Here is a 14,908-nt window from a genome sequence, read left to right on the forward strand (position 1 = left end):
ATGCCCTGCTGACTCATCTTCCTAGCAAGCAAGAAACATCTGCAACCTTGACTTCATGATAGCATGCACCTATACCCCTGCATCCCTCTGGTGCATATCCATAGTGTATACAAGTTTACGTGAATACTCTATGCACATCGCCAGCTACCATGTAAATCTTTCCCATTAGAAAGACTCTGCTAATTCCTTGTCAGAGAACTTTTAAATGGATCGCATGTATGGTAATCCAAGAGCAGCCTCTAGCTCCTCCCTAGGGCCTTCATAAGTAGGGTGTATAAAACCTCCTGGAGAGCCAACAGGACTACACTGTCTTCCCTCAGCCCTCTTACCTCCCTACAGTAACACAGCTTGGAACATTTTCTAGGCTCCTGCCTGAGCCCTGGGACCCTTCTCCTCACACATCTCATGGTGAATGCACACACCAAGGCACAGGTAGAAGGGAGGGGGGCAGGCAGCCACACTCATAACCCGTAACTCATTTCAGAGGCAGAATAGTCATGAACATTTGACATAATGCTGCAGCTCTAGAGAATACAAAGATGCTTTAGAGCCTCAAAAGCATTGAGGCTTATTTCCCTTCTTCCCCTGACTCCTCAGAACATAACATTGAGCTTATAATTTTATGACAACTGAAAGGATTAGAAATATGTGACCATAAAGGACATTACAAATAACAGATTGCAGAAATGCCCTAGAATGTAGCTCAACAGATGCAGGAGATGGTTAAGATTTCACAGGCCTGTTTTCAGATTCCCAGTCACTAGAGCTTCAGCACCAAAATCTGTAACAGAGCAGCCTCAGCACTTCTACAGCTCTTGGATGATTCTCAATTTCAAACATGATTAAGCTGAGCTGAAGGGTGCAGCAGGGCCATAAGCCACTACCTGCCAGCCATCTCAGCTTTCTAAGGCATTTTCGAAGCCATCAATAGAGGTGCCTCAGTGGCTTAGCTATGTGCCCAGGTGTTACCCACCCTCTGAGCAGGTAACTTGGGCCACTCTGCCCTCTCAGGCATGTCTACGGCAGATTCTCAGACGTTACCTGTGCAAAAGTCAGACTCACATTCAGTATTTACCCAAAAACACTTTCAAAATCCTAAACACTATTTGAGGCCAAGCAAATCCCCCAAAGGTAAAGCAATAGTTTCATGCTACAATAAACCCACTGCTAGAATCTCTACAGTGAAATTATACACTTATTGCGCACATATGCGCGTGCGCACACACACACACACACACACAACATCTGGATGAGAAGCACATTTCAAGATGCGGAGGGAAGAGTTTGTTTTTTGGTGGGAGTGGGCTTGGTGGAGCAAGGCAGAGGGAGACATCTCTAAGCTGGACAAAGAGGAACATTTGCTAAAGTTGTGGACTAACCTATGGAAAGCACATGCCAGTAAGTCCAGGGCAATGACCAGTTTTAGGAAAACTGGATTGCAATCATGCTTGTTGGTTTCCTGGAAAATTAAACACAGTGTTCTGTAATCCACTCCGAAAGTACTTTGAAAGGAAAAAAAAAATAGTAAAAAATAGTAGAACCCATTACCTGACTTTTATGTGATTTAAAACATACTTTTAAAGCCTTCCCAGTCTGTTTTTAATAAAGAAAAGAAGTGTCCACGTCATGTATTTTGATGTGATATATAGTTGTCCAAACCAATCCTACTCTAACAAATAAATATCTTTACAAAGAAAATCTGTATCGTGAAACAATCTCAAAACCTAGCCAACTTATTTTTATAATCTTTGACCAAAAATAAAAATTAAACATGTCACTATTACATGGTTAACAGACAATTCCAGTTCTCTGTAGCAAGCTCAGTAAAGGACCTTAGGAAGAAGTTCTGCACCCCACTCTCTAGGGGTCAGTCCCATGGGGAGGCTGTGAACAGAGGCCTGGCATCAACCTTCCTTTACCTGCTAACCCTCATGCACCAAAACACCTTTCCCACCAAAAGGCAATTTGTTTACCTGTATTGCAACATGCAAATGCTTCTAAGATCTGTCTGTATATGGTCCTTCAAATATTATTCTGATTCTTCTAACACTGAGTGTTCTCTGCTGCCCTGTTTGTAGCAGCCTGCCTTCTAATCAATAAAGAGTGCTGCACAGAATCTATGCAACCTGAACCTTAACTCTTCAATGGTACTTGAAAAATCTTGCCATTTCCTCTTAACTGAGGTTCAACTTTAGGGGCAGGAAGGGAGGCAATGAAGAACCTACCAGACACCTAGGTTGTTAACAGATACCATGAAATGGGCCTTCGCTCACTTCCTTTCAAAATATTCATTTAGTTCAAAAAATATGCAGCACAGAAGAAACAAGCAAACCCATTAGGCCAGGTGGACTTTGCTCAAATCTAGAGGTAAAACCCTCCCATTCCACAGGAGGTCTAGCTCAAGGGCACACACAGAAGCAGCTAATGAATGCGCACAGCAGCAATCAGAAAGCTCCGCTCTATAATCACGGCAGTCTCCTGGAAAAGCTCAGCTCACACCCACTGTCACTTCACATGGCAGGAGACCCATAAAAGAACATCAAGCAGAAAACAACCCTAAATGGGATGCTTTTAACACTGTTAAAATTAACACAGTAATGTTTCTTAATTTTAAAATAGTTTGACTAAATTGAGCGCAAGTTCACTATTTTTGTTGAAGTCAATAAAGTGATCAAGGTCTGGGGATAATACAAATGACCCATTCATCGTTAACTAGCTAAATTCTGTCTAAAGCACCCTGAGTGCCACACACTGTGTTAAAGTGGTGGGACAGTGGTGAGAGGACAGGAAAGCTGTGGAAGGACTATCAGTCAACTTGTATAATGTTCTCTAGTATTTCTCTCTGGCAGACATGCCAAATCCCTCTTCTGGAACAAAACCATTTCACTTCCTTTGAAAGTGAATTAGAGTTGTGCCTCAGAACTTTTCCATTAGGGCCAATTATTTATCAGCTACTTCTGAGTTCCAGTGTAAAAAACACCCCACAACCACCAGAGTGACCCACTGCATGCTGAAAGCATAGTATGAATCATAGAGAAATCCTCCGATGCAGGGAAGGACAATCTGGGTCCCTGCATTAGAAGCAAAATGTTAAGTGCTACATTGATAACAAAGAATGACTGTATCAAGTTCCTCTTCTAAATTCGGTGCAAGGGCATGGAGTTAGAAACTGGAAACCTTAAAAACAGGCACCACAGCTCAGATGCAGAGAGCTCCTTTCCCCACCCATCTGGAGCTATGGTCATCCTTCACTAAGCATTGGAGCTCAGTTCCAGGACCCCCTGAGGATACTGAAATCCTCAGATGCTCAAGTTCCTTATATAAAATGGTGTAATGTTTGCACATAACCTACAAACATCCTCCTATATCCTTTAAATCATCTTCAGATTACTTGTAATACCTTGTATTAGATATTACACATTGTATTATGTAAATAATTGTGAGACTGTGTTTTCAACTTGTTATCACTTTTTTCCCTGGGTATTTCTGCTCCGTGGCTGGATGAATCTGCAGATGTGGAAAGGCAGATACAGGGGACAGACTGTACTCTCCTTGCTTGACACACATCCGCCAACTAGTCCGACTACTGACAGTTGCCAGCCTTTGTGCTCTCTTCTTTGTTCCAGCTGCCGCGTCCTGGAAGAGCATGCCTGTCTCAAATATTTTCATTTCCTTGATTGAGAGCTCTTTCTTCCACTGCTTACATTTTAAGCTCTGAGCTCCATTTTAACTAAATTATACAGAAATTTGGCCCTCTTGCCTGTACAGCGGGCCTCCATTACACAAAAATAAGTTTGTAATGGTAAGAAATTCCTTGACTGGTATTAACAAACTTATTCAACAATTCCCATTTACCAGGATGTAATAAACGGTCATGAATTTTCTAAAGCTTAAAATAACACAAACCAAGAGGAGAATTTTTATACTTTCTTCTTTTATACACAAAGAGCCTGATAGTCCAAACCATTGACTTAAAAGAATTCCAGAGCAGAAGATCACTTAAAGAGCATTAAGTACAGTCTTACTGTGTTTACAGATTAGCAAACTGAGGCTTATAAAAGGCAAGTGCCTGAGGTAGGGCCACGAAGCTGGCTTGTGTCTGGAATGTCTTCCCATGTGAAGACAGTGAACACAGGGCACCTCAGTCTCCCCGAGATAATACTTCCAGGGAGAGGTGTGGCCTTACCTGCAACTGAGTTGGGCCGTGGCATTATTAGTGAGCTGGAGCCCTGAGAGTAAGGGACCGGACCATCTCCAGCTGAGGATTCTGCTTTGGGCAGCGTGCTCTCTGCTGAGCCGGTGGTCTCCTCTTCTGCCACTGGGGAGCAGTTATCTGCCCTGCGGTCATGAAGCACACCTTTCTGAACCCCTAATCTTAGGCTTCCGTCTTTATTCCATTCCAAACTGGAGCCACTCCGGTCATCATTTTCGGATGAACTTGTAATCGTGGCTGAAATGAGAGACCAAAATACTTTGAAGGAGGCCAGGCACAGCTAGGGCTGAAGAGTTAAAACATGCACACTGCCCTCCCTAGGATCAATGGAAAGTTTTCCGGTCCACACAGATTTTTATCAAAGTATGTTCCATACAATGTATTTTGGTAAATTGGAAGAATGTGGCTTACCAGGGGAAATAAGCTGCTAAATCACTCTCCAGAGAAGAGGGGAGAGGGAGAAACTCTGATAGGAAGATAATGAAAAAAACTGTCTAAAAAGTATCAGAGTTAAATCTATGTAACCTGGAAATAACGTATCCTCTCTTTTTAACAAAGATTACTCATAAAAGAATTCATGTGTCATTAAATTCCTTTGAACCTTTAAATACACTTTCCAAATTAGTAACATTTGTTGGGGATAAGGGAGCGAGAATGAATAACAGAACGGTTAATGCAGAGACATACAGGAGAAAATCTTTAGAAACAAAAACACAATTATAAAGTCAAACAGAGAATCTGACCCTTAAAGTTTATAATATCTGTTCAAGTTGATCCAGAGAGACTGACTTATTATTCCTTCAGCAGCACGAAATGAAAAACCTTCCTGTATCCAGCGCAGGTGAAGCACCAGCATGGGAAGGGATACTATCACTGCAGAATTCACATTTCATCTCCAAGAAAAAAATAAAAGTAGCACAGAAAAAAAGATAGGAAAAAACCTTTTGTAAACATCTCAGCAAAAGAGCAGAAAGAACATGGTCAAAGAGAGAAGCAATATTCACCCCACATAGCTTCTACAAAGAGCCACTTCTAATTTAAAGATGCTGAGCCATACAGGATCCCCTTGCAACCACAGGTCATTACCTGGGCCACTCACACTGCCCTGCTGTTAGAACTAATGCTGGCTGCATCCTTGAAACAGGAGCCACATCCACCGATGCCTCCTTCCCTACCTGGATTCCAGTCGCCGAGGCGCTGAACTGCAAGCCTGTTAAATGGGAGTGTGCAGGGCCAAAGTGCATTCAGAACCCAGCTCCTCAGGCCGCTTTAGCCACATACCAAGATGATACACACTTTTATCAGAAGGCTGGTGAATTAGCTCAGGGTCAGTTATTTAGGATCAAAGAGTCTGAAGGGATTTAGCTTTGTTTATAGTCTTTACAGTTTAGAAGACAAAACTATTTCCTTGCTGTGGCCACAGGACATCCTGTCACAATTCTAAGACTGTCTTTACTCCTCCTGCTGCTGTGGCATGGACTTAGCACCCTCTCTGGTTGCCTCCCTATTTTAAAAAAAAATCCCACATAAGTGCCGAAGCCTTCCCTAGAGTACCCATGGCAATCTTTTCCTTTTCTGAACGGTACAGCACATAGTAAGTGCTCAATAAATGATTGCTAATTGAATGGGTAAATGAATAAACTTCAATTCCAATTGTGGTCAGAGACACCACACTTGACCTCACTTATCAGTATAGGATCTGATTTTGGGTGCCCATCGTTATGACTCCCAGCATTTGCCAGTGTTCCATTAGTAGTATTCAACCACACCCCCACCTTCTTTGGAATCAATCACAGGCTTCTGTGCATTTTTAAATGGACCATTTATATGAACATAGGCACAGCAAATATGACCCTTTCTATTATAAAAATGCCAGTAGTGGGGTTGACAGCAGAAGCTAGCATTTACTGAAGGTTTACTATACGCTAGGAAGTGTGCTAATGTTTTTCAGAAATGGTCTAATTTATTGGTAAGTTTATTGCTTATTAATAGTAACCCTGTTAATAAGCTGAAAGTAGAAAAATGCAGGCAGTCCTGTAACACAGACTGCGGTGTTACAAACCTTCACATTTAAAGCCAGTGTTTGCAACTCAAAATGCTTTTCTAAGACATTTTGCAATAAGTTAGGTTCCCAAGCTACTCCAACATCCAAGTGACAAGAAGAGTTCCAGACTAGGAAGACAGGGGATGTGTTTGGTTTTATTATTGCGGCTGCTACATTTGAGAGCACATATTTGTAAGTTAAACAAACAAACCAAAAGTCAAAATGTTCCAAAAGTCTAAGTGCCAAGCACTTCTGAATCAAACCCCAAAGATCCGAGTCCTAACTAGGACCTAAAATAGTGGGAACAGGGCCTGAGCTCACTTCCTGTTACAGGTGACAGCATTGCCACCAGGACCTCAGAGACCCATGGCGCAACTGAGGATGGCTGGGAAGGCCAGGTCAGAGCTCCTGTTGGCAGGACAGGCAGAAGGTGCAGCTCTCACTGGCAGGCATGTGCCCCACACTGTGCCCAGCGTCTGACAGGGGAAACACTCAGGTCCTGGCAGGGAGAGGAAGGAAAAGGGGTGGGGGAGGAAGGGCCCAGCTGCAGGAGCAGTCACTGGGAAGAGAAGTTCCAGATGGGGTAACCATTTGGAAATGAATATATTGTAATGTAAGGTCAGTGTTTATAAGAAGGAGACTAGTGAGGAAGAAGAGGCGGCCCTTCTGCTGCCCTCACAGGTTCCTGTAAGAGAGGCATTCCCGGTTCACATGTCCCACAGTTCTCAGAGGCAGGAAGGCTCGGAAATCTGAAGCCACTCCATGAACACTCCTTCCTGGGATTCAATACCAGATGTAGACTACACAGCTGGAAGCCCAGACACTCTCATCTTGGTTCAGCTCTGCCTGAGCATTGAAGCAGATCCAGCCGAGCAGATAAAGGCCAAATCAGTCTGGCTTCCCTGCACAACCTAAGAGCCACACCAAACATGGCAACCCCGGAGAACCCAAGAAAGAGAAAGCTGGTTCTTCCAATAAACGACAGGCTGCTCAAAAACATCTTTCTTCCCTGATTATAGAAATACAAACTCCTAATGAGGTTAACCCAGTCCGTCACTCTCAAAAATGCGCATGCGAATACACACATACAACCACAGTAAAATCTTAACTGTGATGACTTTTTTTAAAAATCTCTAAAAAGCGCTATTTGACATTTCCCAGAGGCTAGCTAATCTTTATAGTTGCTTAACAATTAAAAAATCCTAGCATTTTGTTCTTTGGACTGGTATAGATAGCAGCTTTTGTCAACTACAGCTTGCTATTATCACCCAAACTGGGTCTCAGTGCCCTTGCAACATGGAGCATTCTGAAAACAAGCGACCTATCAGGCCTCAAGTTTTATAAAGCTGTCAGGTTAGGCTGCACCTCACAATTTAGTGTTAAATTAGGTTTGTACTGCTTATTGATTCACATGCATTACTTCTGATTCTCCATGTAGTTTGAAAATTCCTTTTAGTCCCAGGGACAGTGTCTTATCTTCCTTTGTACTAGTGTGCAGGGGTAGAATACCCCCAAAACACTTTTTCTGTGTAATATGGGATTTCACTATGCTGCCCAAGCTGGTCTTGAACTCCTGGCCCCAATTAGTCCTCCTTCATTAGCCTAGCTGGTAGCTGGGACTACAGGTAGCTGGGACTACATGCTCAGGAATGTTCAAGAATGCTTTCTTCCCCACACAACTGAAGAAAAACAAGGTAGCACTTGAAAAACAAGGTAGCACTTAAAAAGCAAACATTTCTTAACTCCTATATTCAGCTTAGTGGTTGACAGGAAGAATTTAAAGTTAAAACACTGGACCTGTTAAGCGCCTGGCTCACTTAATATACTAGGGCATAAACCTGATCACCACAAAACATTAGAGGAGGCAGACAGGCTAAGAACCATCAATCCTGCTTTATAGAGATGAAAGGCTTCAGAGAACCCCCCCCCCCCCCCACACACACACAGAGACACACACACACAATTAGTGGTATAGCCAATGCCAATTCTTCTGATCATACATACCGTGTATTTTTAAAACACTGTTTGCTTGCATGGTGCTCAACACATAAAAGGAGTTAAGCATCTGTGGCTAAAAGTTCATGATGTCTACCTAGTTAAAAAGTAATCCACTCAGTCATCAAATGCTTTGCTCTGGAAGGCTCTGAAATAAGACTATACTCTGTCTTCATCTTCCCAACTTTTCTTTTTCTTTTTTTTTTTTTGAGACAGGGTCTCATTCTCTTGCCCAGGTGGGAGTGCAGTGGTACAATCTCAACTCACTGCAGCCATGACCTCCCAGGCTCAAGCAATCCTCCCACCTCAGCCTTCCAGGTAGCTGGGACTACAAGCACCATGCCTGGCTAATTTTTTATATTTTTTGTAGAGACGGGGTTTCACCATGTTGCCCACTGAACTCAAGCGATCCATCTGCCTTGGCCTCCTCAAGTGCTAGGATCCAACTTTCCTTTACCCCTTGCCTTCTGAAGGTTCTATGTTGAATGCATACTTAAAATAGAATCGGCAAAAGAAAAATAACATCACTGTAGGCCCAGGGCCCTGTAGGTAGTCTGGTGGGATCCAAATCAAGTCACAGGCTTAAAAGAATATCAAGAAGAAAGCTAACCTGACTACAGCATTAGCCCAGAATTGTTTAGGAACCAAGGGCCAGTGATACCTAACATATGCCACAAACAACTCATCAGGCCCTTCTCTTTGAACTACGGAGAAGACAAGATGTGAAAAGAGCAAGGGGCTTGCTGCGACCCTGGCTCTTCCCGCTTAGGGAGTTCACAAGGTGGTATGCTTCTCCAGACCCAGGACCATTTTGGGCACTGGAAATTTTAGTCTTTATAACCACCACCCTCAATATTTGTTTTCTCTCTTTTTACTGGCCACCAGGAAACTTAGCAGTATAGCTTTTGCCCACTTATAAGAACAATGAATACAGTCTTATGAACATGACTCCTCAATGCATCTTTTCTCTTGCCCTTCCTATTACATACATTACCCAACTCATACCTTCATGGAAAAAGAAAAATCTTGGTTTATTACATGTCTGTTTTGGGTATTTCAAATTCACTGGTGAGGAATTAAATAATGATCATTAGGAAATCACAATAGTGGCTAAGATGAATGTTGGAATACTGCTTACTATGTGCCAGGCATCATTCTAAGTTCTTATCATACTTCAACTGACGCTCATTAATAGCCCTATGGACAGGAAAGCCCCAAAACACCCTAAGTCCCATGTATCCCAGAATAGTGCTCCAAACTTTTTTTTTGCGGGGGGGCGGGGGTTGGTTTCAAGACAGGGTCTCACTGTGTCGCCCAGGCTGGAGTACAGTAGTGGAATCATGGTTCACTGCATCCTCAATCTCACAGGCTCAAATGATCTTCCCACCTCAGCCTCCCGAGTAGCTGGGACCACAGACATGCACTACCACCCACCCTGGCTAATTTTTATATTTTTACTTTTTTTGCAGAAACAAAATCTCCTTATGCTGTCCAGGCTGGTTTTGTACTCCTGGGCTCAAGTGATACTCCCACCTCAGCCTCACATGGTGATGGTGCGACAGGCATGACCCCCCCCTGCACCCAGCCTCTCTGTATTATTCTGATCATGCCATACTATTAAGACAAGACTTGGTGCGCACATCCCAAACACATGTATTATAAATTATGTACATATACTACTTTATTATAATAGAAAATATACATTTTCAGAGGATAAAAAAAATCAGAAATGCAAATTTTCTTCCAGAACATTATAGACTATCTTGCATTCCCCATTTTCAAGATGGGGGCTCTGTAAAGAGAGTGATTTGTCCTTCCCTGGGTTGCAGAGAAAATTAGACAAGAGGGCGTATGTCAAGTGCCTCAGGCATCATGAATGCTCAGGAATGTTTCCCTCCCCACACAGCTGAAGAAAAGTAGCACTTAAAAAGAGAACATTTTTTAACCTCTATACTCAGCTTGGTGGTGGACAGGAAGATTTTAAAGTTAAAACACTGGACCAATGAATTAAAGATCAAACAAGAAAGAAACATAATGGCCACTCATAAAAGTGGGTGGAAGGAAGAAGTGAATAGAAAAGGAAAAGGCAAGACCATAGAGACGGCCTCCCGTGACTAACAACTTTCCAAATTAGGTTTCACTGCCACAGAAGAACTCAGATCAGGAAAAGATCAGAGACAAGTCAAGACAGCAAGCACACAAGTCCCTAGGCATCTTGACTGACAGGTGGCACCCCTCTCTTGTGTATCCACACCTCACACCCAACAGGCATTCAGGCCGCCAGGTCACATTTTGGATTTTCCCAAGTGACTAAGGGAAAGCCTGCACAATGAAACTGGCCTGCCTTAAACCTTTCTGGCCAGAAATGCCAGACTGTACTTTTCTCTCCACACCTACCTAGACCCACCCACCTGCAAACTAACCAACCACGGAGAACAAAGTCCCTGGCTCACCTGCAGCCACAGCTTTTAACCTGAGAGGTCTAGTGAAGACACTTAAGCCACCTTGCCTGGAATGCCAACAGGATGTCCCAGGTGAGGCAATCCCCGTCCCTGCACGGTAACCTTCAGCTCCAGGTGACTTCTGTCTTCTCCTTCTGCAAATGTCCAGCCCCATCCAATGCACCACAGGGCCCTGCTCCCTCTCTGGCCTTGCGCTGGGAGCCCTGTGTGCTGGCTTGTGAGAGCCAGATCTCTGTGCCAAATCTCTGGCTTGGTGCTCACCTGTGTTGCGCAAGGTGTGCTCTGCTATGACATGCAGTGTGACCAGGGACCTGAGCCATGCATTCCCGGCTGCATTCATCAGGCCCTTTGATTGTGGAAACACCTAAAGGAACAGCTCAGAGCAGGTGGTGCTGGAGGGGGAGGATGGGACCCACCACACTGCCCAATTGAGTCTGACACAGTGAAGAACAGTCTCCAGAGACAAGCCTAAGAATTTAAGTAACATGACATTTTCCAGAAGAAGCACAACGTTTTCGTAAAGTTTCACATAACCTGTGTACTGAATGCACAAACACTGGAGCTTCTTGCACAGTCTAATGACCCTTTTCCAGACTTTGGAAAAGAGTTCTATCAGTGGTATCATTATGTACCCACAGCATACATATTCCATCAGAGATGTCAATCACTGTCATGTCTTAAACTCTTCTCAGTAACTGGCAACTTGCGTGGACTCTCCACAGAAAACTATTTTGTAGTCCCACAGGTGGACAAGTTTTGACAATAGATGCTGTGCCTTATCATTATTGTCCCAGTACTGAACATGCTTGCTCCTGGTACATAGCAGGCGCCAATAAATGCTTGCTACACCAATAGAACAGCCTGAAGACTCCAACCACAGTCTGAATAAAAGTACAGCAGGCTGTTTGCTGACTCAAATCATTGCCAAGAATTTCTTTCCCACATTAAGCATATTACCAAATTATATACATAAAGAAAAATTCTCTTCACCCAAGAGATTTTAAAAAAGGCTTCTATAATTAAGGATGATTTAAAAAATTGCAGGCAATGTAGCAAAATGAATATTAACCCAGACTTGAAACAGTCTAAATAGTTATTACCAAATCAATTTCAAAGCATTTCAATTTAGTAGTGAGCAGGGTGATACAGGTGGCAACAAAGCAGTATTAGCATAAAATGAAAAGGGCAGGATTTACGACAAGTCAAAAAGGAAAATAAAGTACAATTAATTCATCTTTGTGTGCCTCTGCACCTGATTATATCCCTTGGGACACAAAGTCCAGGAAATAAAAGGTCTAAAGCTACCTCTGGAATCACTTTCATTTTATAAGCCTAGCAGGAGGTAGGAGAGAGTCAAAGGAAGATAAAAGTCAGCCGTGATCATTTTTTTTTTTTACATCCTAAGCAACCAGGCAGAAAAATAAATATTATCAAACTCTAGCAAGCACCAGCAGGATACTAACCAGGTGTCTAATATTTTACTGCAAGCTACTTCTGCAGAAATATTTCTACGAAGGCATTCCCCTGTCTAAATGCATACCTGCCTCCCTGCTGCAAACCAAGCAAGAAGAAAACAAATGTAAGCATGAAGAAAGCAGAGGCAAGGCTGTCAGAAGAACTCCAATTCTGAGCACTTAATCACCCAGAAAGCCACCTAGCCTGGTGGAATGTGGTGGCTCATGCCTGCCAGCTCAGGTGCTGAGAGCTGGGCAGGTAGATGACATACCTGCTCTGTGTGGCAGACACACCCAGTTGGGAAGAAGTAGACACCATTCCCTCAGGGTCCCCTCCCTTCATGGAACTGTCCTAGTACCACTTCTCCAAAGGAGGCAGATTCAGGACACTACAAAAACTCGGGAGATTACACATCTCAACAGGTAAAGGCAGATAAAAAAGGAGAATGGAGAGGGCGACTGACGTACAGTCCTTCCTTCTGCACATCTATCATTAATGGATAGGAAGGATTTCTTTTTATTTTCATAGGAAACCTGGGTTTTGTTCGTTCCTGCTCATCCAGACTGTATCCTCTTTCTTCTTAAATGCAGAAATAGCCTATTTTCTTGAAACTAATACACACACTTAAAATTTTATGATATATACAGAAACAAAAATTAAATATCATATTTATCTCAAAGCACTTTAAAACCCATTATTTTCGGTGATGTTTTGTTTGAAAATGATTAGTTTTCACATATTCTAATTAAAACACATACTTTATATTTATTTCTAAACTGGGATTAATACAGCTTACAGTTTCCATTTGTAACAGCTGAAAGCAAGTCATATTCAAAGGAGTGTCACTAAGAAAAAATGTTTTCTCAGACAAGGAGGAAATACCTTTAAAAGCATACTTTGTAAAGTTTTTCTTTCAGCTGGGTTTCATTGAGAAAACCTTCATATTGCAAATTTGAAAATCAGACACTGATTTCTAGGTAATGCCAATGATTTTAACATGTAAAGAGTATGGAACTTCACTTAAAAAAATAAAAAAGACAACCACAGGGAATTCTGTTAATCCCATCCAGCTTAGACAGTATTTCTACATGACAGAATTATTATACTTCTAAAGACATTTATGTCAGAAGAACTTGGACCTCCTGAAAGAGGATAAAGTGGGACTCCCCTCTGGATAACATAATACAGTTGAAACAGGGTAGAAGGGGTCTACTAAGCCCCAGCCTCCAGAAAGGAAGACTGGAAGGGGCCCAATAAATTCTTCTACAGGTCACTAGCCTCTCCTTTCTCCTCCTAAGCAGTGGAAACAGAACACAGGCACGGCATCCTGATGAAAACACATACTTTATATTTATTTCTAAACTGGGTGCCTGGGCATGTGGGAACACAAGTTTACTGTCTCTGCTTCTGCTGGGCAAAAATATTTAGGTTAAATATAACGAACATGATGGAAATCTGCTTAAAGAGTAGAGAGGTCCAGGAATTTTAAAGGACGGGTTAGCACTAACTGAAATTTCCCCCAACTGCCCTGAATAGACCATGTGGATACTATACGTGGAAGCCTGCTTTGAGCCTCCTGCTGCCCAAAGCTCGCAAGGACTCAGCAGCTGTGTGCACTTTGCACCAGTCCACCCTCAAAGCCTTTGCAATTCCAACCCCAGAGATACTGGCTGACAAGTATTAAACTATGTAAAATGGAAAATTAAATGAAAAGCCTCTTCCCGCCTTCTCCAGGTGCTATGTAAGTGGGAGCATGGATCCTCACCAGCCTGTTTTACAAGCCACTGCTAGGTCTTCCAAAGCAGGAGGCCATCTCATCTTCATCTCTGTCCACTAAGGTCACGGTGCTCTTGAATACTTTACTCTGTGAAACACTTAACGATGCCCAAAAGCTGCCATTCCCAGGCTACACCTTCTAACAGGCATGTTTTCTTCAGATGGAAAAAGGCACACCCCACTCCAGCAATCACAGAACCACGACTGAGTCATAGATGCCTGCTCTGTGAAGAGGCAGTGGAACCTGCACACCCTGTATTGATTTAAGAGGAAGCTCTTCCCCCTTTATGTCCCCACTACTCCTGCCTCTTCAAAGACCTGTGGCTAAAGTCTGCCTGGAGAGGAAATTCTTGTGAATTTTCCTTCTCCTCCCTACCACACCTCCAGCGTGCCCTTGGCAACAGGTTCTGATTCTGCAGGTCATGGAAGGAGAGAGAACAGAGGACGCTGTCAATAGCAGTGCCTCCCTCTCATCCCTGTACAGCCCTTGCATTCTGCGGAAGAACGCAGTGGGAGGCAAGGTCTCCAGAGATGGGGTCTTCTGGATGAAAGGGACTTACCAGTTGCTTCCTAATTCCTTCTGCTTTCACCTCCAGTTGCCACTTTTCATGCTCAGCCGAGTTAAGGGAACATGTTGGCTTGAGCAGAGGAAAAATGCAGCTTCAGTATCATGAAATGAACTACTCTGTCATCAAGGCAGAGCTTACAACACAGACACTGAAAGGTTTGACAAAGCCCAAGTGGAATGGGGATCCTGCATGGCTTGTTTATAAACTGAATGTTCCCTCCCCCAATGCAACTTGACAGTGTTAACACTTCTCTTTCCTTAATTTCTCATTTCCAACACCATGCCAGGAACCTAGTAGATACCTGGAATAATGAGAACTCTGTTTATATCTGGAGACAAAATTAAATAACAAAAAATACACCGAAGGGGAATACTGAGGCACTATGGGGAGCATA

The 14,908-nt window shown here is 43.0% G+C and overlaps 1 protein-coding gene across 9 annotated transcripts in view; it reads right to left on the reverse strand.

Moving 5' to 3' along the window:
- The window catches only part of TANC1 (tetratricopeptide repeat, ankyrin repeat and coiled-coil containing 1), a 277,351-nt gene that overhangs the window by 79,012 nt on the left and 183,431 nt on the right, over positions 1-14,908 (reverse strand). For all 9 annotated transcript variants that reach the window (XR_012517747.1, XM_010329951.3, XM_074399627.1 and 6 more), the window contains one exon: positions 4,187-4,450. Coding sequence is in view for 8 of the 9 variants with exons in the window: in XM_010329951.3 (XP_010328253.1) it covers positions 4,187-4,450 (264 nt within the window). In the remaining variant the exon portion in view is untranslated. The remainder of the gene's footprint in view (positions 1-4,186; positions 4,451-14,908) is intronic.

The sequence above is a fragment of the Saimiri boliviensis genome, chromosome 5 (assembly GCF_048565385.1).
Source record: "Saimiri boliviensis isolate mSaiBol1 chromosome 5, mSaiBol1.pri, whole genome shotgun sequence".
NCBI lineage: Eukaryota > Metazoa > Chordata > Mammalia > Primates > Cebidae > Saimiri > Saimiri boliviensis.